This window comes from Mustelus asterias, chromosome 7, assembly GCF_964213995.1.
Source record: "Mustelus asterias chromosome 7, sMusAst1.hap1.1, whole genome shotgun sequence".
Taxonomy (NCBI): domain Eukaryota; kingdom Metazoa; phylum Chordata; class Chondrichthyes; order Carcharhiniformes; family Triakidae; genus Mustelus; species Mustelus asterias.
Genome location: NC_135807.1, coordinates 37,502,256 through 37,528,003, shown reverse-complemented (window position 1 = coordinate 37,528,003; position 25,748 = coordinate 37,502,256). Strand labels below are relative to the sequence as shown.

The window sequence follows — 25,748 nt, the reverse complement described above, 5'->3', positions numbered from 1 at the left end:
TTATTAACATTTGGAGAGGTATAATATGATTAAGAATAGTCAGCATGGCTTTGTCAAAGGCAGATCATGCCTTACGAGCCTGATTGTATTTTTTGAGGATGTGACTAAACACATTGATGAAGGAAGAGCAGTAGATGTAGTATATATGGACTTCAGCAAGGCATTTGATAAGGTGCCCCATGCAAGGCTTATTGAGAAAGTGAGGGAGCATGGGATCCAAGGGGACATTGCTTTGTGGATCCAGAACTGGCTTGCCCACAGAAGGCAAAGAATGGTTATAGATGGGTCATATTCTGCATGGAGGTCGGTCACCAGTGGAGTGCCCCAGGGATCTGTTCTGGGACCCTTACTCTTTGTGATTTTTGTAAATGACCTGGATGAAGCAGTGGAGGGATGGGTTGGTAAGTTTGCTGATGACACAAAGGTTGGAGGTATTGTGGATAGTGTGGAGGGATGTCAGAAGTTGCAGCGAGACAACTGGGCGGAGAAGTGGCAGATGGAGTTCAACCCAGATAAGTGTGAGGTGGTTCATTTTGGCAGGTCAAATTGGATGGCAGAATATAATATTAATGGTAGGACTCTTGGCAGTGTGGAAGATCAGAAGGATCTTGGGGTCCGAGTTCATAGGACGCTCAAAGCAGCTGTGCAGGTTGAGGCTGTGGTTAAGAAGGCGTATGGTGTACTGGCCTTCATCAATCGAGGAATTGAGTTTAGGAGTTGTGAGATAATGTTGCAGCTATATGGGACCCTGGTCAGACCCCACTTCGAGTATTGTGCTCAGTTCTGGTCGCCTCATTACAGGAAGGATGTGGAAGCCATAGAAATGGTGCAGAGGAGATTTACAAGGATGTTGCCTGGGTTGGGGAGCATGCCTTATGAGGTAGGTTGAGTGAGCTCGGCCTTTTCTCCTTGGAGAGACGAAGGATGAGGGGTAACCTGATAGAGGTATATAAGATGTTGAGAGGTATTGATCGAGTGGACAGTCAGAGGCTTTTTCCTAGGGCTCAAATGGTTGCCACAAGAGGACACAGGTTTAAGGTGCTGGGGAGTAGGTACAGAGGAGATGTCAGGGGTAAGTTTTTCACTCAGAGGGTGGTGGGTGCATGGAATGGGCTGCCAGCAATGGTGGTGGAGGCGTATTCGATAGGGTCTTTTAAGTGACTTTTAGATAAGTACATGGAACTTAGTAAGACAGAGGGTTATAGATAAGCCTAGTAATCGCTAAGGTAGGACATGTTCGGCACAACTTTGTGGGCTGAAGGGCCTGTATTGTGCTATAGTTCTTCTATGTTTCTAAAATAAACATATAATTCTGAGGAGCAGAGCTTTAACTACAGCAAACAGTCCAGGTATGACAGCAGGCTCAGTCTGCTTCTCTGAGAGGCATCTTTCAAACCTTTGGGGCGGCACGGTGGCACAGTGGTTAGCACTGCTGCCTCTCAGCACCAGTATCTGGGTTCAATTCTGGCCTTGTGTGATTGTCAATGTGGAGTTTGCACATTCTCGCTGTGTCTGCGTGGGCTTCCTCCCACAGTTCATTGATGTGCATGTTAGGTAGATTGGCCATGCTAAGTTGCCCCTTAGTGTCCAAAGCTGTGTAGGTTAGGTGAATTAACCATGGTAAATGCATGGGGCTAAGGAATAGGGCAGAGAGATGGGCCTGGATAAGATAGTCTTTTGGAGACTCGATGGGATGAATAGTCTCCTAGGGTAGCAGTGGAAGGGTGGGTTTCTGAATGGAGGGCTGTGACAAGTGGTGTTCCCCAGGGATCAGTGCTGGGACCTTTGCTGTTTGTAATATATATAAATGATTTGGAGGAAAATGTAACTGGATTGATTAGTAAGTATTTAAGTTTGCGGATGACACAAAGGTTGGTGGATTTGCGGATAGTGATGAGGATCATCAGAGGATACAGCAGGATATAGATCAGTTGAGACTTGGACGGAGAGATGGCAGATGGAGTTTAATCCGGACAAATGTGAGATAATGCATTTTGGAAGGTCGAATACAGATAGGAAATATACAGTAAATGGCAGAACCCTTAGGAGTATTGATAGGCAGAGGGATTTGGGTGTACAGGTACACAGGTCACTGAAAGTGGCAGCGCAGGTGGACAAGGTAGTCAAGAAGGCATACGGCATGATTACCTTCATCAACCGGGGCATTGAGTTTAAAAATTGGCAAGTCATGTCGCCGCTTTATAGAACCTTAGTTAGGCCGCACTTGGAATATAGTGTTCAATCCTGGTCACCACACTACCAGAAGGATGTGGAGGCTTTGGAGAGGGTACAGAAAAGATTTACCGGGATGCTGCCTGGGTATGGAGGGCATTAGCTATGAGGAGAGGTTGGAGAAACTTGGTTTGTTCTCACTGGAACGACGGAGGTTGAGGGGAGACCTGATAGAAGTCTACAAGATTATGAGGGGCATGGACAGAGTGGATAGTCAGAAGCTCTTTCCCAGGGTGGAAGAGTCAATTACTAGGGGGCATAGGTTTAAGGTGCGAGGGGCAAGTTTTAAAAGAGATGTACGAGGCAGATTTTTTACACAGAGAGTAGTGGGTGCCTGGAACTCGTTGCCGGGGGAGGTAGTGGAAGCAGATACGGCAGTGACTTTTAAGGGGCTTCTTGACAAATACATGAATGAGATGGGAATAGAGGGATATGGTCCCCGGAAGCGTAGGGGGTTTTCGTTAAGTCGGGCAGCATGGTCGGTGCAGGCTTGGAGGGCCGAAGGGCCTGTTCCTGTGCTGTAATTTTCTTTGTTCTTTGTCCTTCTGCACTGTAGGGATTCTATTGTCCTGTGGTTATATTCTTTCTTAAAGCCTTTATTTGCATCAGATTGTGTGATGACGACAGTAAATAATCTTTGCATTACAACAGACTTGGTTTGTTCCTTCTTGGGTTTGCACAAAAATCTTTATCAAGTGTTACCACTAATTTGTCTTGCTCACAAGGTCTCCAATCTTTTAGGGTGCAGTATGATGCTGCACAAGATATTGGGCCATATACTCTTCACATGTAATAAGAACATAAGAACTAGGAGCAGGAGTAAGCCATCTGACCCCTCGAGTCTGCTCCACCATTCAATAAAATCATGACTGATCTTTTTGTGGACTCAGCGGGCGGCACGGTAGCACAGTAGTTAGCACTGCTGCTTCACAGCTCCAGGGACCTGGGTTCGATTCCCGGCTTGGCTCACTGTCTGTGTGGAGTTTGCACATTCTCCTCGTGTCTGCGTGGGTTTCCTCCGGGTGCTCCGGTTTCCTCCCACAGTCCAAAGATGTGTGGGTTAGGTTGATTGGCCATGCTAAAATTGCCCTTAGTGTCCTGGGATGCGTAGGTTAGAGGGATTAGTGGGTAAATATGTAGGGATATGGGGGTAGGGCCTGGGTGGGATTGTGGTCGGTGCAGACTCGATGGGCCGAATGGCCTCTTTCTGTGCTGTAGGGTTTCTAAGATTTCTAAGATTCTAAGAGCTCCACTTACCCGCCCACTCACCATAACCCTTAATTCCTTTACTGTTCAAAAATGTATCTCTCCTGCCCTTAAAAACATTCAATGAGGTAGCATCAACTGCTTGACTGGGCAGGGAATTCCACAGATTCACAACCCTTTGTGTGAAGAAGTTCAAACAAGAACAAAGAACAAAGAACAATACAGCACAGGAACAGGCCCTTCGGCCCTCCAAGCCCATGCTGCTCCCTGGTCCAAACTAGACCATTCTTTTGTATCCCTCCATTCCCACTCCGTTCATGTGGCTATCTAGATAAGTCTTAAACGTTCCCAGTGTGTCCGCCTCCACCACCTTGCCTGGCAGCGCATTCCAGGCCCCCACCACCCTCTGTGTAAAATATGTCCTTCTGATATCTGTGTTAAACCTCCCCCCCTTCACCTTGAACCTATGACCCCTCGTGAACGTCACCACCGACCTGGGGAAAAGCTTCCCACCGTTCACCCTATCTGTGCCTTTCATAATTTTATACATCTCTATTAAGTCTCCCCTCATTCTCCGTCTTTCCAGTGAGAACAACCCCAGTTTCCCCAATCTGTCCTCATAACTAAACCCCTCCATACCAGGCAACATCCTGGTAAACCTTCTCTGTACTCTCTCCAAAGCCTCCACGTCCTCCAAGTTCCTCCTCAACTCAGTCCTAAATCTGCCCCCCCTTATTTTGAGGACATGCCCCCTAGTTCTAGTTTCACCCGCCAGAGGAAACAACTTCCCTGCTTCTATCTTATCTATTCCCTTCATAAATCTTATATGTTTCTATAAGATCACCCCTCATTCTTCTGAATTCCAATGAGTATAGCCGCAGTCCACTCAGTCTCTCCTCATAAGCCAAACCTCTCAACTCTGGAATCAACCTCGTGAATCTCCTCTGCACCCCCTCCAGTGCCAGTATATCCTTTCTCAAGTAAGGAGACCAAAACTGTACACAGTACTCCAGGTGAGGCCTCACCAGCACCCTATACAGCTGCAACATAACCTCACTGTTTTTAAGCTCCATCCCTCTAGCAATGAAGGACAAAATTCCATTTGCCTTCTTAATTACCTGTTGCACCTGCAAACCAACTCCTTGTGATTCTTGCACAAGGACACCCAGGTCCCTCTGCACAGCAGCATGCTGCAATTTTTTACCATTTAAACAATAGTCTATTTTGCTGTTATTCTTACCAAAATGGATGACCTCACATTTACCAACATTGCACTCCATCTGCCACTCACTTAGACTCTTGTCCACTCTCTTAGACTATCTATATCCCTTTGCAGACTTTCAGCGTCCTCTGCACACTTTGCTCTGCCACTCATCTTGGTGTCATCTGCGAATTTTGACACACTACACTCCCCAACTCCAAATCATCTATGAAAATCGTAAACAATTGTAGTCCCAACACTGATCCCTGAGGCACACCACTAGTCACTGATCGCCAACCAGAAAAACACCCACTTACCCCCACTCTTTAGCTTTCTGTTAGTTAACCAATCCTCTATCCATGCTAATACATTACCCGTAACACCGTGCACCTTTATCTTATGCAGCAGTCTTTGGTGCGGCACCTTTTCAAATGCCTTCTGGAAATCCAGATATACCACATCCACAGGTTCCCCATTGTCCACTGCACATGTAATGTTCTCAAAGAATTCCACCAAATTAGTCAAACATGACCTGCCCTTCATGAACCCATGCTGCGTCTTCCCAATGGGACAATTTATATCCAGATGTCTCGCTATTTCTTCCTTGATGATAGATTCAAGCATTTTCCCTACTACAGAAGTTAAGCTAACCGGCCTACAGTTACCTGCCTTTTGTCTACCTCCTTTTTTAAACAGTGGCGTCACATTGCTGTTTTCCAATCTGTGGGAACCACCCCAGAATCCAGCGAATTTTGGTAAATTACCACAAGTGCATTTGCTATTTCCCCCGCCATCTCTTTTAGTACCCTGGGATGCATTCCATCAGGACCAGGAGACTTGTCTACTTTTAGCCCCATTAGCTTGCCCAACACTATCTCTTTCATGATAATGATAGTTTCTAGGTCCTCACCTGCCATACCCTTCCTGTCATCAATTTTTGGCATGTTATTTGTGTCTTTCACTGTGAAGACCAAGACAAAATACCTGTTCAACGCCTCAGTCATTTTCTCATTTCCAGTTATTACATCCCCCTTCTCACCCTCTAAAGGACCAATGTTTACTTTAGCCACTCTTTTTCGTTTTATATATTTGCAGAAACTTTTGCTATCTGTTTTTATATTCTGAGCTAGTTTACTCTCATAATCCATCTTACTTTTCTTTATAGCTTTTCTCGTGGCTTTCTGTTGATCTTTAAAGATTTCCCAATCCTCTAGGTTCCCACTAATCTTTGCCACTTTGTATGCCTTTTCTTTCAATTTGATACCCTCCTTTATTTCCTCAGATATCCATGGCTCATTATCTCTTTTTTCTACAGTCCTTCCTTATCACTGGTATATACTTTTGCTGAGCACTGTGAAAGATCGCTTTGAAAGTCCTCCACTGCTCCTCAATTGTCCCACCATAAAGTTAATCATTAGTCCTGTGTCCAAGGTGAATAATCACTTCTACTATTTACCAAATTCCAGCTGGCTGGCCCTAGATTCAACATTCAAACACACTACTCCTCATTCCTCATGCCTCATTCAGCAAACTGTCTGCACCCCATTGGCCTGACCTGGGCCAATCATAACAACATTTTAAGCTCAATATTAACCACCCAGCTTATATATTTAATAATCCATTCATGTCTATTTTTGCAGTGCAATGTTCTCAGTTGTATAATTAATTCATCTACAATGTTATCAACATCATTGAGGAGGATTTTTGAGAATTTGACACCGATTCTGCCTGCATTGCTGCTCTGTCTTTGTTAAAAATTAAATGTAAAACGTATCAATCTGCAAACAATGATGTGCAGGCTTGATATCACATGGTGAGAATAGGCCAGCTACAACATTGTACCTGGCATCTGCATCTTTGATGTGTCAGTGTAAATGAAGCCTTACTCTGTCATGTGCTGTGCCTGTTCTAGGAGCGTTTGAAGTGTAGAGGAAGATTTATTGTACATCAGGCCAGTTTGATGTGAAAGGCGATAAGATGTATTTCCTCTCTTAAGTAAACAAGTGTTACTCTTCTCCACTTTCCTTCCCTTCACAGGCCATTTATGAGCGTCTTTTTTGTTGGATTGTGAACCGGATCAATAGTGTGATTGAGGAAAAGGATTATGACCCGCGCATCCACGGCAAGAACACTGTGATTGGAGTGCTGGATATCTATGGATTTGAGATCTTTGAAAACAACAGGTACAGTGCACAGGAGCATTACCCATTACACAGTGAAACAGGCATTACAACAACTTCATAACACTACCAGCGGTAAGGCAGAGACTATTCATGCTGGTTCTACAATCAGACACTAGCATGAATTGCTAGTCAGCAATTCTCCCCTATTGGTCTCACAGTATTTCCAGGTACAACATGATGAGAACAGACCAGATAATGCATGAGAACAGGCCAAGTATCATATTGTGAGAGCAAAATGGCTTCTTTGGCTCAATGTTGTACAAAATAGCATCTTGACCTTGTTAACTTGCTGCAGTGAGTATAATAGTAAAAATCTCCCCATAGATGTCAAGTTAAACTGAAATCTACTGCCCAGCCCATCTTAGAAAGGACAAGTTGATAGTTTCTTAAAAATCCATGCAGAATCTTTATAAGCAGAGGCAAAGAGTAGGTGACGTCACAGGTGGAGAAGGTGGTGAAGAAGGCATATGGCATGCTTGCCTTTATAGGACGGGGCATAGAGTATAAAAGTTGGGGTCTGATGTTGCAGATGTATAGAACGTTGGTTCGGCCGCATTTGGAATACTGCGTCCAGTTCTGGTCGCCACACTACCAGAAGGACGTGGAGGCTTTGGAGAGAGTACAGAGGAGGTTTACCAGGATGTTGCCTGGTATGGAGGGGCTTGGTTATGAGGAGAGATTGGGGAAACTGGGGTTGTTCTCCTTGGAAAGACGGAGGATGAGGGGAGACTTAATAGAGGTGTATAAAATTATGAAAGGCATAGATAGGGTGAACGGTGGGAAGCTTTTCCCCGGGTCGGTGGTGACGTTCACGAGGGGTCATAGGTTCAAGGTGAAGGGGGGGAGGTTTAACACAGATATCAGAAGGACATATTTCACACAGAGGGTCGTGGGGGCCTGGAATGTGTTGCCGGGCAAGGTGGTGGAGGCGGACACACTGGGAACGTTTAAGACTTATCTAGACAGCTATATGAACGGAGTGGGAATGGAGGGATACAAAAGAGTGGTCTAGTTTGGACCAGGGAGCGGCGCGGGCTAATTGTTCCTGGTTTCTCGTTTCAAGGCTTCATTCTACGATCATCTTGCTGGTGCCAGTACAGAGTGAGACTGCGGATAGTTGGGAACCTGTCTCGGGGGCAGGGAATTCATATGGTGTTCGTGGAAGTGGAAATGACTAGGGTTGGGAAGCATTTTCCGATCGGGGCCATTGTGATCTCCTGGACTCGTTTCGATCGCCTCAGGGGGTCGGAGAGGAATTTCCCAGATTTTTTTTTTTTTCCCCATATTGGCCCTGGGGTTTTTCACTCTGGGTTTTCGCCTCTCCCTGGAGATCACATGGTCTGGAATGGGGGGGTGGGGGTAAGTTAATAGGTTGTAATGAACAAAGCATCATAGCTGTGAGGGACAGCTCGGTGGATAGGATATTGGTATGTAGATAGGCTGGAAAATTGGGAGGGGATCCTGGATTCAGGATTCAATCCTGGACCGGGGAGCGGCGCGGGCTTGGAGGGCCGAAGGGCCTGTTCCTGTGCTGTATTGTTCTTTGTTCTTTGTTCTTGTTCTTTGAATGGGGGGGTGGGGGTGAGTTAATAGGTTGTGATGAACAAGGCATCGTAGCTGTGAGGGACAGCTCGGTGGATAGGATATTAGGATATAGGTAGGCTGGAAAATTGGGCGGGGATTCTGGATTCAGGATTCAATCCTGGACCGGGGAGCGGCGCGGGCTTGGAGGGCCGAAGGGCCTGTTCCTGTGCTGTATTGTTCTTTGTTCTTTGTTCTTTGAAAGGGGGCCACTTAGCTCAGTTGACTCAATGGTTAGTGTGGGGTTCAGAATTATGCCAACAGCACAGGGTTTGATCCTCATTCTGGCTAAAGCAGACTTGGGGTCTGCCTCACTGCAGTAAAATCATGGCATAAGCTATGGTTCCGCCACCATCAAATAATCAAGGATGTTACCTGGATGATCCTTTGTCAGAGCTGAAGACAAAGAAAATTGGACAAGATTTGTACAATGGGTTGGGGGGGAGAGGGGAGGTGGGCAGGTCCGGGGCCTAGTCACCCTATTTTCACCGGTTGGCAGATTTGACTTTGACACCTTCCTGTGCTTCATCTTCTGCTTCTTCTGGTTTCCATAGCAATGGTAAAGATCAATGTTACTATGGACTGAACACCTGTCATAGGCAGCCATTCTGAACACCCAAAAAATGAACTGACTAGTTTTGCAGGTGACTAGGTCCTCATCACTCGCACAACAGAAGATCTACAGATACAAATGGATAGAGTGAATGAAGAGGTGAAAGACAACAGAATGAAAACGATAATAAAAAAGTCAAAAGTTATGTAGATTGGAAGAAATAATCGTACTGGTATCACAAGGCCTGATTTTACATCAAGTTGCGCCCGTTTTCACGCGTAAAAACTTGGTAAAGTCGGGCGTGAGGCGAGTAGTGCAATCCACGCCCGCCTCCGCACTGGTTCCCCCTTTACCAAGGCCTGAAAATGGCTGTGATCGGGACCGCACCTGAAACCGGCGTGCCGGCCATTTAAATGCATTCGCCGATCCAGAATTAGTGCGAAACAGACATGATCTACTAAAGACTGATTTGGGCGCTCCAGTTAGTGAGGAGGTAAGTGCTGAGCGTCCAACGGCACTCTGCTTGAGATCGGTGGGGGAGAGGGGGATGGTGGTCCGACAGCTATCTGCTTGAGATTGGTGTTGTGGGGGAAGGGGGGTCTGCTGCCACTCTGCCTGGGATCAGTGAGGGGGAAGGGGGGAGAGGCCCACAATTGGTCTGGTTGGCGGAGGGGGTGGGGGGTTAATGGGGTCAGTAATGTCGTGGGGGTGGGGCAATGTCTGTAGGGCCAGAGAGAAGCATTACCCGGGAGCGATGTGGCAGGGGAGCCTCATTCTTTTTTTTTTCTGTGCATGCGCAGTTGGAGACGCCGATCGGAGCTGCAGGATTTCGGGCACGTTACGCCCCGCCCACAGGCTTGAGCAGCACAGTTCGGAATTGCTGATATTTTTTTAGGCAGAGTGCATTTGGGGGCACCTGAGAAAGTGTCTAAAAGTCAGATCTGAAACACTCCCAGTTTCAAATCCGCCCAGCACATAGCATCAAAATGGTAAAATAGGGCCCACAGTGTGTGACTCAATTCCTGGTCAAACATTCTTCAGGAGGTTGGTCTCTCACATTAGACCTCATTATGCTCCAGTGATTATGGAGGACTTTGAATGTAAAGGTGACAATTTTAAAATTGAGGCTTTCTCACCAGGAGCCAATGTGTGTCAACAAACATGATGGTGATGGGTGAATGGGACTTAGTATGAGTTAGGCTGGAAGCAACAGCAACTAGGATAAGTTCAAGTTGATGGAGAGGGGAAGGTGGGAGGCTATCCAGGAGAGCACTTGGACAGTTGAGTTTGGAGGTAATAACAGTGAGGGTTTTAGCAGCAGATGTGCAAAGATGGATGATATTATGGAGTCGGAAATAGACAGTCTTGGAAGCTTTGCATTTCATCACCCATGCCTCTGTATGCCCACTTCTGAAGTTGCCCATCTTTTGCAACTGTTTCTGCTCTCAGATGTTGATCACCATGAGGGAAAGATGTTAAAGTGCCAGCTGTGTAACAATACTTTGGTCTGATCTTTCCACAGTTTTGAACAGTTCTGTATAAATTACTGCAATGAGAAGCTGCAACAGCTCTTCATCGAGCTGATCCTGAGGCAGGAGCAAGCAGAGTACCAGAGGGAAGGCATCACGTGGCAACACGTAAGTCACTGCACTATGGGCTAGTTTATCTGCAGAATACAGTGCTGAGAAGGTTCAGGGTAGGCCTGAAGTTTATGAAGGGTATGGAAGGGTAACCAGGAAATAATTGATTGGAAAATATAGAAACATAGAAAATAGGTGCAGGAATAGGCCATTCGGCCCTTCAAGCCTGCACCACCATTCAGTATGATAATGGCTGATCATGCACTTTCAGTATCCCGCTCCTGCTTTCTCTCCATACCTTTAGCCATAAGGGCCACATCCAGCTCCCTCTTGAACATATCTAATGAACTGGCCCCAACAACTTTCTGTGGTAGAGAATTCCACAGATTCACAACTCTCTGAGTGAAGAAGTTCTTCCTCATCTCAGTCCTGAATGGCTTACCCCTTATTTTTAGACTGAGACCCCTAGTTCTGACTTCCGTAACATCGGGAACGTTCTTCCCGCATTTAGCCTGTCCAGTCCCATCAGGATTTTATATGTTTCTATGAGATCCCCTCTTAGCCTTCTAAATTCCAGTGAGTACAAACCCAGTCAGTCCAATCATTCATCATATGTCAGTCCTGCCATTCCAGGAATCAGTCTAGTGACTCCCTCAATAGCAAGAATGTCCTTCCTCAGCCTAGGAGACCAAATCTACACACAGTACTCAAGGTGTGGCCTCACCAATGCCCTGTATAACTGAAGCAAGACATCTCTACTCCTCTACTCAAATCCTCTTGCTATGAAGGCCAGCATGCCATTAGCTTTCCTTACTGCCTGCTGTACCTGCATGCCAACCTTCAGCAACTGTTCCACCATTCCATGTTGCACTTCCCCTTTTCCTAAATTGCCAATATTCAGATAATAATCTGAATGATCCTAATGGGCTGCAGAATGGCACAGTAGTTAGCACTACTGCCTCACAGTGCCAGGGACCCGGGTTCAATTCCAGCCTCGGGTGACTGTGTGGAGTTTGCATGTTCTCCTTGTGTCTGCATAGGTTTCCTCTGGGTGCTCCAGTTTCCTCCCACAATCCAAAGATGTGTGGGTTAGGTTGATTGGCTATGGTAAATTGCCCATAGTGTCAGGGGGAATAGTAGGTTAATTAATGGGGTTAAAGGGATAGGTCCTGGGTGGGATTGTGGTCGGTGCAGACTTGATGGGCTGAATGGCCTCCTTCTCCACTGTAGGGATTCTATGATAATCTTCCTTTCTGTTTTTGCCACCAAAGTGGATAGCCTCACGTTTATCCACATTATATTGCATTTGTCAAATATTTGCCCACTCAGTCAGCCTGTCCAAGTCACCCTGTAGCCTCTTAGCATCCTCCTCACAGCACACACTGCCACTCAGCTTAGTGTCATCTGCAAATTTGGAGATATTACATTCAATTCCTTTGTTCAAATCATTCATGTATATTGTGAATAGCTGGGGTCCCAGCACTGAATCCTACAGTGCCCTACTAGGCACTGCCTGCCACTCTGAAAAGGACCATTTCTTCACATTATCTGCTTCCTGTCTGCTCACCAGTTCTCTATTCACTTAAAACATTACCCCCAATACCATGAGCTTTAATTTTTCTCTCTAATCTCTGTGTAGGACCTTATCAAAAGCCTTTTGAAAATCCAGATACACAATATCCACTGGTTCACCCTTGTCCATTCTACTGTCACATCCTCAAAAATTTCCAGAAGATTTGTAAAGCAAGATTTCCCTTTAGTGAATCCATGCTGACTTGGACCGATTCTGTCACCGCTTTCCAAATGCTCAGTTATTACAACCTTAATAATTAACTCCAACATTTTCCCCACTACCGATGTCAGGCTAACCGGTCTGTAATTCCCCATTTTCTCTCTCCCTCCTTTTTAATAAAGTGGGGTTACATTAGCTACCCTCCAACCCATTGGAACTCTTCCAGAGAGTCTATAGAATGCTGGAAAATGATCATCAATGTGTAACTATTTCTAAGGCCACTTCCTTAAGTACTCTGGGATGTAAAGCATAACACCCTGGAGACTTACCAGGTTTTAATCTCAGCAATTTCCCCAGTACAATTTCCTGATTAATAAGGATTTCCTTCAGTTCCTCCTTCATGCTAGACCCTCTGTCCTCTAGTATTTCTGGAAGGTTATTTGTGTCCTCCTCCTTAGTGAAGACAGATTCCAAAGTATTTGTTCAGCTGGTCTGCCATCTCTTTGTTGCCCATTACGAAGTCACCTGATTCTAACTGTCAGGGACCTACATTTTTCTTCACCAGTCTTTTCTCTTCACATATCCATAGAAGCATTTGCAGTCAGTTCTTGTGTTTCTGCAAGCTGACTCTTGTATTCTATTTTCCCCTTCTGAATTAAACCCTTTGTCCTCCTCTGCTGAATTTTAAATTTCTCTCAGTCCTCAGCTTTGCTGCTTTTTCTGGCCAATTTATACACCTCCTCTTTGGCTTTAACACGATCCCTGATTTCCCTTGTTAGCCATGGATGAGCCATCTTCCCTGTTTTACGCTTATGTCAGACAGGGATGTACAGTTGTTGAAGTTCATACATGTTCTTTAAATGTCTGCCATTGCCTATCCACTGTTAAGTATCCTTTGCCAGTTTATCCTAGCCAATGCACATCTCATACCATCAAAATTAGCTTTCCTCAAGTTCAGGACCCTCGTCTCAGACTTAACTGTGTCACTTTCCATCTTAATGAAGAATTCTACCATACTATGACCATTCTTCCCCAAACGATTCGCACACCACAAGGTTGCTAGTTAATCCTCTCTCATTACACAATTCCCAGTCTAAGATGACCTGCTCTCTAGTTGGTTCCTCGACATATTGGTTGAGAAAACCGTCCCTTATACTTTCCAGGAAATCCTCCTCCATCGTATTGCTACCAGTTTGGTGAGCCCAATCAATATGCAAATTGAAATCACCCATAATAACTGCTGTACCCTTACTGCACACATCTCTAATTTCCTGCTTGATGCCATCCCCAACCTCACTACTACTGTTTGGTCGTCTGTATACAGCTCCACTAACGTTTTTTGTCCTTTGGTGTTCTGCAGCTCCACCCATACAGATTCCACATTGTCCAGGCCAATGTCCTTCCTTACTATTGCGTTAACCTCCTCTTTAACCAGTAATGCCACCCCACCCCCCTTTCCTTTCCGTTTATCTTTCCAGAATATTGAATACCCCTGGATGTTGAGTTCCCATCCCTGATCACCCAGGAGCCAGGTCTCTGTGATCCCAATTACATCATAACCATTAATGACTGTCTGAGCAGTTAATTAATCCACCTTATTACAAATGCTGCTCGCATTGAGACACAGAACCCTCAGGCTTGTCTTTTTGGCATTAATTGCCCTCTTAGAATTATGATGTAATGTGGCCTTTTTTTGATTTTTGTCTTTGGTTTCTCTGCCTTCCACTTTTCCCCTTACTGCCTTTTGTTTCTGTCCCCACTTTAGAAACCCTCTGACTTCCTGCATCAGTTCCCAAAGTAATCCCCACCCATCCTGAGTGGCAAGGTAGTCTTTGCCCGATTTCTGAAACTGGCAGAATTCCAACACAGCCCAGCTGCCAGTCTACACAGCAGTCTCCCAATGGGACACTCAACATCAACTAAAGGGAATTTTCCTGTCCCGTTTGCCATGGGAATTGTAGTGGGCCGGGGGTGGATCATACAAAGGTCCGTTGACCTCAGATGGGATTTTCCGGTTATGGTGTGAGCGTGACCAGAAAATCCTGCCCTAAATGCATACTTTGGTTCTGTCTTCACAAAGGAGAACACAAATAACATACCAGAAATGTTGGGAACACAGGCTTTAGAGAAAGGGGGGAACTGAAGGAAATCAGCATTAGTAGGGAAATAGTGTTGGGAAATTGATGGGATTGAATGCCGATAAATCCCCTATAATCTGTCTTCCTGTTTTTTCTATCAAAGTGGATAACCTCTCATTTATCTATACTATACTGCATCTGCCATGCATTTGTCGACTCACTCAACTTGTCCAAATCATACTGAAGCATCTCTGTATCCTCCTCACAGCTCACCCTCCCACCCAGATTTGTGTTATCTGCAAAGGGCCTGATAATCTACATCCCAAAGTACTTAAAGAAGTAGCCTGATAAATAGTGGATGCATTGGTGGTCATCTTCCAAGATTGTATATTCTGGAACAGTTCCCTTGATTGGAGGGTAGCTAATGTAACCTCACTATTTAAAAAGGGAGGTAGAGAGAAAACAAGGAATTATAGACCAGTCAGCTTGATGTTGGTAGTGTGGAAAATGCTAGACTCCATTATAAAAGATTTCACAGCAAAACACTTGGGTAATGTCTTGAGATGGACTGAAAACTGGTTGACAGGCAGCAAACAAAGGGCCTGATTTTACCAAAACTTCGCGCCCATTTTTGGGCATGAAATCACGGTAAAGTTGGGTGTTGGGCCTTTAACACGATCTGCACCCAAATCTGAGCAGATCACGCCTTTACCGACACCCGATTCGGGCGAGGGTCCGGCCGATGCCCGAATCGGGCGGCGCGACGATTTAAATGCATTTGCATGGATCGGCCGCAGGGATCGGCCGCAGATGGGCAGTGGAACCCCCCCTGACCAGAGGATGATCAGTCACACCCCCTCTTCCCCCCCCCCCCGAGGGGATGATACATCACACCCCCTCTCCAACCCCCCTCCCCCCACGGGATGATACGTCACCCCCCCCTCCCCCCCCCCCCCCCCCCGCCGACCAGAGGATGAATGTCAGAGAACCGCTCTTTCTGCTTTTTCTTTCGCGCCCGGGCGCACTCTGTCAGATTATTTTCAAACTGCGCATGCGCAGTTCTGAGCTCCGATTGGTCCATCAGCGCTAAGCCCCGCACACAGCGCAAATCGGGCCGGAGCCGGCAAAACGTGTATGGGCGTGCTGGAAAGAGGATTCCAGGCTCGGATCCATTTGATGCCCAGATCCGGCACTTAGACTCAAAATGGTAAAATTTTCCCCAAAGAGTAGGAATAAACTGATCCTTTTCCAAGTTGCAGACAGTGAGGTGCCACAGGGATCAATGCTGGGACCCCAGCTAATCACAATATATATTGATGATTTGGAAGAGGGAACTAAATGTAATATCACCAAATGTGCAGATGAGACAAATCTGGGTGGGAGGGTGAGCTGTGAGGAGGATACAGAAATGCTTCAGTGTGATTTGGACAAGTTGAGTGGGCAAATGCATGGCAGATAGGGCGGCACGGTAGCACAGTGGTTAGCACTGCTGCTTCACAGCTCCAGGGTCCCGGGTTCGATTCCCGGCTCGGGTCACTGTCTGTGTGGAGTTTGCACATTCTCCTCGTGTCTGCGTGGGTTTCCTCCGGGTGCTCCGGTTTCCTCCCACAGTCCAAAGATGTGCGGGTTAGGTTGATTGGCCAGGTTAAAAATTGCCCCTTAGATTCCTGGGATGCGTAGGTTAGAGGGATTAGCGGGTAAATATGTGGGGGTAGAGCCTGGGTGGGATTGTGGTCGGTGCAGACTCGATGGGCCGAATGGCCTCCTTCTGCACTGTAGGGTTTCTATGATTTCTATGAGATGCAGTATAGTATAGATAAATGTGAGGTTATCCACTTTGGTAGAAAAAACAGGAAGACAAATTATTATCTGAATGGTTGTAGATTGAGAGAGGGGAATGTGCAATAAAACCTGGGTATCCTTGTACACCAGTCGCTGAAGGTAAGCACGCAGGTGCAGAAGGTGGTGTAGAAGGCAAATGGTATGTTGGCCTACATGCTGGCTGGAATTCTCCCACCCTGCCAGCCATTGAAATTGTAGCAGGCGGGTTGCGGGCAATGTGAAGGCCCATTGACAGTCGGACGGGAATTTCCAGCCTTTAGACCAACGCGGACGGAGAATTCCGTCCATCATGGCTAATCATCCAGCTCTGCATTTTTCCCCCACAATCCCTTGATGCCATTACTATCAGAAATCAATCGATTTCAGTCTTGAACATGCTAATGTTCAAGCTATTACAATTTTCTATAAGCTAATAAGGCATTTAAACTGCCGATGTAAACTTCTCAAACCGTAATTCCAATGCCTCACCATGGGCGATGTTAATACCAAAAGACCGTAAGAAATAGGAACAGGAGTAGGTTGTTAGGCCCCTCGAGCCTGTTCTGCCATTGAATAGGATCAACATTTGAGGCCGCTCCACTGTTTAATATGATCATGGCTGTTCGTTCTTCTGACTCAACTGATTTTCTCACGTCTCCCCAAATCCCTTGATGGAGACCTGCTCTCTCTAAAAGACCAAAAATCTTGGCCTTGAATAGACTTACCGATGGAGCACCCACTGTTCTCTGGGCTGGAGATTTCCAGGGATTAACAATCCTTTGAGTAAATAAATTTCTCCTCACCTCAGTCCTAAATGATTGAGCTCTTATCCGGAGACTGTGCCTCCATGTTCTAGATTTTCCCAAACAGCAAAACAACCTCTCCATGTCTAGCCTGTCAAAACCTTTCACAACCTGTGTGTTTCAATGCAATCGCCTCTCATTCGTCTCTCATGGGTTTCCTCCGGGTGCTCCGGTTCCCTCCCACACTCCAAAGATGTGTGGATTAAGTGGATTGGCCATGCTAAATTACCCCTTAGTGTCAGGGGGACTAACTAGGGTAAATGAATGGGGTTATGGGGATAGGGACCAGGTGGAATTGTGGTCAGTGCAGACTCAATGGGCCAAATGGCCTCCTTCTGCACTGTAGGATTCTATGATTCTCCTAAACTTAAGAAGGATTCCTCTCATCATCGGACAACCCTCTCATCCCAGGAACTAATCTAGTGAATCTCTGCTGTACCGTCCCAAAGGCATGTATGTATATCCTTCCTTAAATATGGAGCCATGACCTGAGGCAGTACTTTAGGGACAGTTTCATCAAAGCCTTATATAATCTTCCATCACCATTGCCTTCATCGTGGGTCCAAGCCCATTCTCAAAGGATATCTGCTGATGAGTGCATCAAAAACAGAATTGAGAATAGTTAAATGCTACAGAATGGTATATGTCTGTTGGTGAACCAAGCTTATACAAAATCAGAGTTTTATGGTCCAATCCTTCTCAGTGCCTGCATTCCACTTCCTAACATTTAATTCCTTCTGCCACTTTTTAGCTTATTCCCTTGATATCCCGTAGTATCTTTCTTTGGTCTTCTAAAGGATTAATTGTCCCTCCTATTTTGAATAGAAAATTATTGATATATCATTGGGGCGGCACAGTGGCATAGTGGTTAGCACTGCTGCCTCACAATGCCAGGGACCCGGGTTTGATTCCCGGCTTGCGTCCCTGTCTGTGTGGAGTTTGTATGTTCTCCCCATTTCTGCATGGGTTTCCTCCGGGTGCTCTGGTTTTCTCTCACAGTCCAAAGATGCACGGGTTAGGTGAATTGGCCATGCTAAATTGCCCCTTAATGTCAGGAGGACGAGCTAGGGTAAATGTATGGGGTTAATGGGAAAGGGCCTGGGTGGGATTGCGGTCGGTGAAGATTCAATGGGCCGAATGGCCTCCTTCTGCACTGTAGGATTCTATGATTCTATACAGGAGGCACATAATTAGACCCAGACCTGATCCCTGTCAACATCATTACCCATATTGAACTAATCAGAAAAATTCCCCTTCAGTTCTATCCTTTGTTTTCTTCCTTTTAACTAATGTCGAATCCAATTTGTGATCCTCCCCACAATTCCTCAATCCTCTCTAATAACCTCCCCAAAATCTTTTGTAAAGTCCATTTGCACTATATCCACTGTATTTCCTCCCAGCCACTACGTCCGGCTTAGTTCCATGGATCAGTACTGCACAAGTGCCCCAGTGAAGGACCGGTTAGTGTCTGATTGCTGAATGTTTATTTTCTCTCTATATTTTCATTGCTCAGATTGAATATTTCAACAATCAAATCATTGTGGATCTTGTGGAACAACCACACAAAGGAATCATCGCCATCTTGGATGAAGCCTGTATGAATGTTGGGAAGGTGACAGATGCCATCTTGGTGGACACCATGGATTCCAAGCTGGGCAAACATGCCCACTACACCAGCAGAAAGGTAGAACAAAGCCAGAAGCTGGGAACAGCAAGAGGTCAGGAAATATATGACAGGCAGTGATTAACATAGGCCTCAAATCAGGTTATGCCAGGTCTTTTTTCCATTAAACCTATAGCTAGGATTTCCTGTGGGGAGATCAGATGCACAGCTATTGTGTTGCTCACTCTTGCAGGCTAATATCAGTTTAGGCAACCTGGTTGGCATGGATGAGTTGGGCCAAAGGGCCTCTTTCCGTGCTGTATACCTCTATGACTCCACAACTTTAAGTAGAAATAGAACTGGTGGCATGGCTATTCCTGCCTTCAGTTCCTACCACTGTGAAATGTATCTGGGTAACTCAAAAGGGGGCACAAGAGCATCTCTGGCTAGTACAATGGCCTAAAACTTTCAGCAATGAAAAAGCAGTGAGAGACAAGAGCCAAGGCAGTGAATTGGCTTTCTCAATAAAGAGCTCTTCCCTGTCACACCAGCCGGCCAACCCTGAACTTTATTGGTGCCTCTCATTTTCTCACCCCCTTCCCTGAGGTAGCCCAATATTAACATGAGCACTGAACTATCCACATACAAACTACCTGAAATCTGTCAGAATTAATGCTGTTGTCACAAGCATTTCACCAATGTTGCATGTTCTTGAAATGATGATTTATGCCCATGGTTCTTCTGACCAGGAAGAAGCAAAGTACAGTTAAATCTAATTCCTAATAGGTGGTTAGATTGCTGTTCAGGCCTAACTCAGTACAAAGCCATCTTGAAAAACTTATTTCTCATGTCCATCAGCCACATCACCCCTATTCTCACACTTCTCAAAACTTAGTTAGAATTTTTAAAAACTGACATTTATTTATGCCGTGATTCTCCAGCCGTTCATGCCGGTGGCATTCTCTGGTCCCGCCGACAGTGCACCCCTTGCTGTGGGTTTCCTGGTGATGTGGGGTGGTTTCAATGGGAATTCCCATTGACAGTGATGGGGAAGAGGAGTCCGCCACCAATCTACAGCATGCTGCCTCCTGCTGCTGAGAACAACTCTGAGGGGCGGCCGGAGAATCTCACCCCTTGTGTCTTTCATGGCATTATGACATCCCAATGCTGGCATGCCTGTACTTTCCACTCAATGGAAAAGGTCCCAAGGCCATGTCTTGTCCACCATTTATTGCTCAACCAGCATCAGTGAAACATAGAGAATCTGGGTCATTATCACTTTGCTGTCTCAGACAGCTTGCTATATGCAGGTTTGTTGTTACACATCCTACATTGTCTCCCCTTCAAAAAGTACTTATTTTGCTGTAAAATGCATCAGTGTGGCCTGAGGATGTTAATGGTGCTATATAAATGTAAGTCCTTTCTTTCTTTAGCTGCTGCTGGTTTCACACCGAGACCAGACACTCATTAGATTGGGCAATGCCATAACCAAATCAATAAGATGGGAAGGCAATCTATTACCAGATCTGTTAGCACGTGGGGTTATGTAGCAGTGATGGAGGATAACCTGCTTGTTGACTTTACCTTCTTGAAGACTAACAAATTGTAATCCATTCAGTGTCTTTCTTTCCCTGAGACTTGAAAATACCTGACATACATAGAACATAGAACATTACAGTGCAGTACAGGCCCTTCGGCCCTCGATGTTGCGCTGACCTTTGAAACTAATCTAAAGCCCATTTAACCTACACTATTCCAATATCATCCATATGTTTATCCAATGACCATTTAAATGCCCTTAATGGTGGCGAGTCCACTACTGTTGCAGGCAGGGCATTCCATGCCCTTACTACTCTCTGAGTGAAGAACCTACCTCTAACATCAGTCCTATATCTATCACCCCTCAATTTAAAGCTATGTCCTCTCGTGCTAGCCATCACCATCCGAGGAAAAAGGCTCTCACTGTCCACCCTATCCAATCCTCTGATCATCTTATATGCCTCTATTAAGTCACCTCTTAACCTTCTTCTCTCTAATGAAATCAGCCTCAAGTCCCTCAGCCTTTCCTCATAAGACCTTCGCACCATACCAGGCAACATCCTGGTAAATCTCCTCTGCACCCTTTCCAATGCTTCCACATCCTTCCTATAATGTGATGACCAGAACTGTACGCAATACTCCAAGTGTGGCCGCACCAGAGTTTTGTACAGCTGCAACATGACGGGTGGCACGGTAGCACAGTGGTTAGCACTGCTGCTTCACAGCTCCAGGGACCTGGGTTCAATTCCCGGCTTGGGTCACTGTCTGTGTGGAGTTTGCACATTCTCCTCATGTCTGCGTGGGTTTCCTCCGGGTGCTCCGGTTTCCTCCCACAGTCCAAAGATGTGCGGGTTAGGTTGATTGGCCATGCTAAAATTGCCCCTTAGTGTCCTGAGATGCATAGGTTAGAGGGATTAGCGGGTAAATATGTAGGGGTAAGAGGGTAGGGCCTGGGTGGGATTGTGGTCGGTGCAGACTCGATGGGCCAAATGGCCTCTTTCTGCACTGTAGGGTTTCTATGATTCTATGATGACCTCATGGCTCCAAAACGCAATCCCTCTACCAATAGAAGCTAACACGCCGTACGCCTTCTTAACAACCCTATCAGCCTGGGTGCCAACTTTCAGTAATCTATGCACATGGACACCGAGATCTCTCTGCTCATCCACACTACCAAGTATCTTACCATTAGCCCAGTACTCTGTATTCCTGTTACTCCTTCCAAAGTGAATCACCTCACACTTTTCTGCATTAAACTCCATTTGCCACCTCTCAGCCCAGCTCTGCAGCTTACACAATTGCTATTGGCACAAAATACCATCTTGCCACCCTAACCATGCCAGGTGTTGGCACGTTAACCAACTTCGCTACTGAGCGCAATAAATTGACCATAATCACACCATGCCATGCCAAGGAAGAACGCTGATTGCTGCTGCATTATGATTCCAATGAATGAGCACCCCTCACTGAAATCATCCGTTTTTGCAGCGTTTCCTTTATTATCAAGGTGTGGCCATTCCCATCCTTTGTTTCCTTTGTGAAACTGGTGGCAGTCTTTGTTCCTGCAGTTCATGTAGTGAAAATAGTCCCACAGTGTTTCTGGTGTTGTGAAGCGTTGAATACTGTCTGGTAGGTCTTAATGAAGTCTCCGTAGTCTTAAATGCCTCCATGCGTGTTAGTACACATGGCTGACAAGACTGACCCCTAGTTGTGAAGTCTTACATCACATTAGTATAATCAGTCCCATGTTAACCCTATAATTGTTAACCCTATATTTGTCAGACCATTATACTACAGTTTAGTAGGGAGTTTTAGCACTTTGACCAAGCGATATTGAAGGAATAGCAATATGTTTCTAAGTTGGATGATGTGTGAATTGAGCTGGGGGTGCAGTGAAAGATATTCAACTCTAGGAAGAATCAACATTAAACTCAATCTGACCGTCAACTAAATTTCATTGATAAGCACTCCATTAATAGCTACTGGGATTGCGATCAGGAGCAGGAATTATCCGTGATTTATCCACTCTCCAGTCTGAGGGTATTGAGGTTCAACTGCAAACATTCAAACTGATGGCCCCACTGAGATCAACTCATTGAGCACAGGCTGAAACTGAAACCTGTGACCTCCGTTCCTTCCACTGAGTGATCTGACAACTCGCAAATTGCTTTTTACACAAAGTTAACACTTGCGTTTTTTTTGCAGCTGAGTCCGACAGAAAGGAATATGGAATTCAGCAAACACTTCAGGATAAAGCACTACGCCGGACAGGTCACGTAGGTCCCACCCTTATCTTTAAAAATACTTTAGCTGGCATTCTACCGCATCGTCCGTCACGGAATCGGACAGTGAGGGGCGGACAACGGAAATGTCCGTTGACTTTGGGTGCGAATTTCCAGTCTCGCTCGAGCGACGCTGTAAAATCCCGCCCTTTCGGTTCGTTATTGGCAAAGCGGAATGTTTTTGCACCATGAGAAAGTGGCAAACATTCCCAGATCAGGAGTAACACAGGTTAAATACAGAGTATCCCTCTACACTATCCCATGAAGCACTTCTGGATCAGGCATAACACAGGTTAGATACAGAGGCTGGAATTTTACTGGCACGCCTGTCCAGATTCCGTGGGCGGGTGAGATTCGGAAAACGGCATTCTCCATTGGCCTCGGGCGGGATCGTACGAACCTCGGGCAGACGTGCCGATAAAATTCCGCCCAGAGTATCTCTCTACACTATCTCATCAAGCACTCCCAGATCAGGAATAACATAGGTTAAATACAGACTATCCCTCTATACTATCCCATCAAACATTCCCAGATCAAAAATAACACAGGTTAAATACAGACTATCCCTCTACACTACCTTATCACACATTCCCAGATCAGGAATAACACAGGTTAGATTCAGAGTATCCTCTACACTATCCTATCAAACATTCCCAGATCAGGCTTAACACAGGTTAGGTACAGAATTAGATCCAGTTATTCCTTCCCTCTTCCCAAGGAAAGGAACTGGGGATTTCCAATTACTGGCAGTCTGCAGACACATGTCTTGTAGACACAGTTTGCAATTGGCCTCTGAATATCTGTTGAGAGGGACAGGTTGGTAACATGCAGCAGACTAGATTGCTTATTATGCTGCTTAATGCTCTGTTCATCCGACATGCTCTCCAACTTGCCAGGAGCAATCCCAGAGGCAATGTGTTAAGTAGCAATAAAATCCATCACTGAATCGACTTCCAACAAAATTTCAACTGAAAATTTCAACATTCTGTGTAATACTCAGAACAAAATATTCAAACTCTTTGCATGGGAGCACTCAGTCCATGTTACTGGCTGACATGTTGCCTTCTCTTTAACTCTCAAAGAACAACAAAGAACAAAGAACAATACAGCACAGGAACAGGCCCTTCGGCCCTCCAAGCCCATGCCGCTCCCTGGTCCAAACTAGACCATTCTTTTGTATCCCTCCATTTCCACTCCGTTCATATGGCTGTCTAGATAAGTCTTAAACGTTCCCAGTGTGTCCACCTCCACCACCTTGCCTGGCAGCGCATTCCAAGCCCCCACCACCCTCTGTGTAAAATATGTCCTTCTGATATCTGTGTTAAACCTCCCCCCCCTTCACCTTGAACCTATGACCCCTCGTGAACGTCACCACCGACCTGGGGAAAAGCTTCCCACCGTTCACCCTATCAATGCCTTTCATAATTTTATACACCTCTATTAAGTCTCCCCTCATCCTCCGTCTTTCCAGGGAGAACAACCCCAGTTTACCCAATCTCTCCTCATAACTAAGCCCCTCCATACCAAGCAACATCCTGGTAAACCTCCTCTGTACTCTCTCCAAAGCCTCCACGTCCTTCTGGTAGTGTGGCGACCAGAACTGGACGCAGTATTCCAAATGCAGCCGAACCAACGTTCTATACATCTGCAACATCAGACCCCAACTTTTATACTCTATGCCCCGTCCTATAAAGGCAAGCATGCCATATGCCTTCTTCGCCACCTTCTCCACCTGTGACGTCACCTTCAAGGATCTGTGGACTTGCACACCCAGGTCCCTCTGCGTATCTACACTCTTTATGGTTCTGCCATTTATCGTATAGCTCCTCCCTACATTATTTCTACCAAAATGCATCACTTCGTATTTATCAGGATTGAACTCCATCTGCCATTTCTTTGCTCAAATTTCCAGCCTATCTATATCCTTCTGTAGCTTCTGACAATGCTCCTCACTATCTGCAAGTCCTGCCAATTTTGTGTCGTCCGCAAACTTACTGATCACCCCAGTTACACCTTCTTCCAGATCGTTTATATAAATCACAAACAGCAGAGGTCCCAATACAGAGCCCTGCGGAACACCACTAGTCACAGGCCTCCAGCCGGAAAAAGACCTTTCCACTACCACCCTCTGTCTTCTGTGACCAAGCCAGTTCTCCACCCATCTAGCCACCTCCCCCTTTATCCCATGAGATCCAACCTTTTTCACCAGCCTACCATGAGGGACTTTGTCAAACGCTTTACTAAAGTCCATATAGACGACACCCACGGCCCTTCCCTCATCAACCATTCTAGTCACTTCTTCAAAAAACTCCACCAGGTTAGTGAGGCATGACCTCCCTCTCACAAAACCATGCTGACTATCGTTAATGAGTTTATTCCTTTCTAAATGCGCATACATCCTATCTCTAAGAATCTTCTCCAACAACTTCCCCACCACGGACGTCAAGCTCACTGGCCTATAATTACCCGGGTTATCCTTCCTACCCTTCTTAAATAACGGGACCACATTAGCTATCCTCCAATCCTCTGGGACCTCACCTGCGTCCAGTGACGAGACAAAGATTTGCGTCAGAGGCCCAGCGATTTCATCTCTCGTCTCCCTGAGCAGCCTTGGATAGATTCCATCAGGCCCTGGGGATTTGTCAGTCTTTATATTCTCCAACAAACCTAACACTTCCTCCCTTGTAATGGAGATTTTCTCCAACGGTTCAACACTCCCCTCCGAGACATTCCCAGTCAACACATCCCTCTCCTTTGTGAATACCGATGCAAAGTATTCACTTAGGATCTCCCCTACTTCTTTGGGCTCCAAGCATAATTCCCCACTTTTGTCCCTGAGAGGTCCAATTTTTTCCCTGACAACCCTTTTGTTCCTAACGTATGAATAAAATGCCTTGGGATTCTCCTTAACCCTGTCTGCCAAGGACATTTCGTGACCTCTTTTTGCCCTTCTAATTCCCCGTTTGAGTTCTTTCCTACTCTCTCTGTATTCCTCCAGAGCTCCCTCCGTTTTTAGCTGCCTGGACCTAACATACGCCTCTCTTTTCTTTTTGACCAGTCCCTCAATTTCCCTGGTTATCCACGGTTCTCGAATCTTACCCTTCCTATCCTTCTTTTTTACAGGCACATGCCTATCCTGCAGCCCTAACAACTGTTCCTTAAACTATCTTATCTCAAACTATCTTATCAATTCATTGTTACAATCAAGGAGATGGGTCACTATAATTTAACGCCATATTAATAATACACTAAATACAAGTGAAGAATTAAATCACATGCAGGCTCAGGTGCCAGGAACTTGTGCCTGTCAAGAAAGCTGGGTTGAGCTATCGCCTGCTCTGAACATCTCTCACC

The 25,748-nt window shown here is 45.8% G+C and overlaps 1 protein-coding gene and 1 long non-coding RNA gene across 4 annotated transcripts in view; both read left to right on the top strand.

Moving 5' to 3' along the window:
* The window catches only part of LOC144496075 (unconventional myosin-Id-like), a 135,627-nt gene that overhangs the window by 48,326 nt on the left and 61,553 nt on the right, over positions 1–25,748 (top strand). For all 3 annotated transcript variants that reach the window (XM_078217033.1, XM_078217032.1, XM_078217034.1), the window contains 4 exons: positions 6,677–6,822; positions 10,479–10,593; positions 18,484–18,654; positions 22,318–22,388. In XM_078217033.1, coding sequence (XP_078073159.1) covers positions 6,677–6,822; positions 10,479–10,593; positions 18,484–18,654; positions 22,318–22,388 — 503 coding nt within the window. The remainder of the gene's footprint in view (positions 1–6,676; positions 6,823–10,478; positions 10,594–18,483; positions 18,655–22,317; positions 22,389–25,748) is intronic.
* Positions 8,020–8,363, top strand: LOC144496074 (uncharacterized). The gene is made up of 2 exons (XR_013498371.1): positions 8,020–8,193; positions 8,262–8,363. It is a non-coding gene; the product is annotated as an uncharacterized LOC144496074 (long non-coding RNA).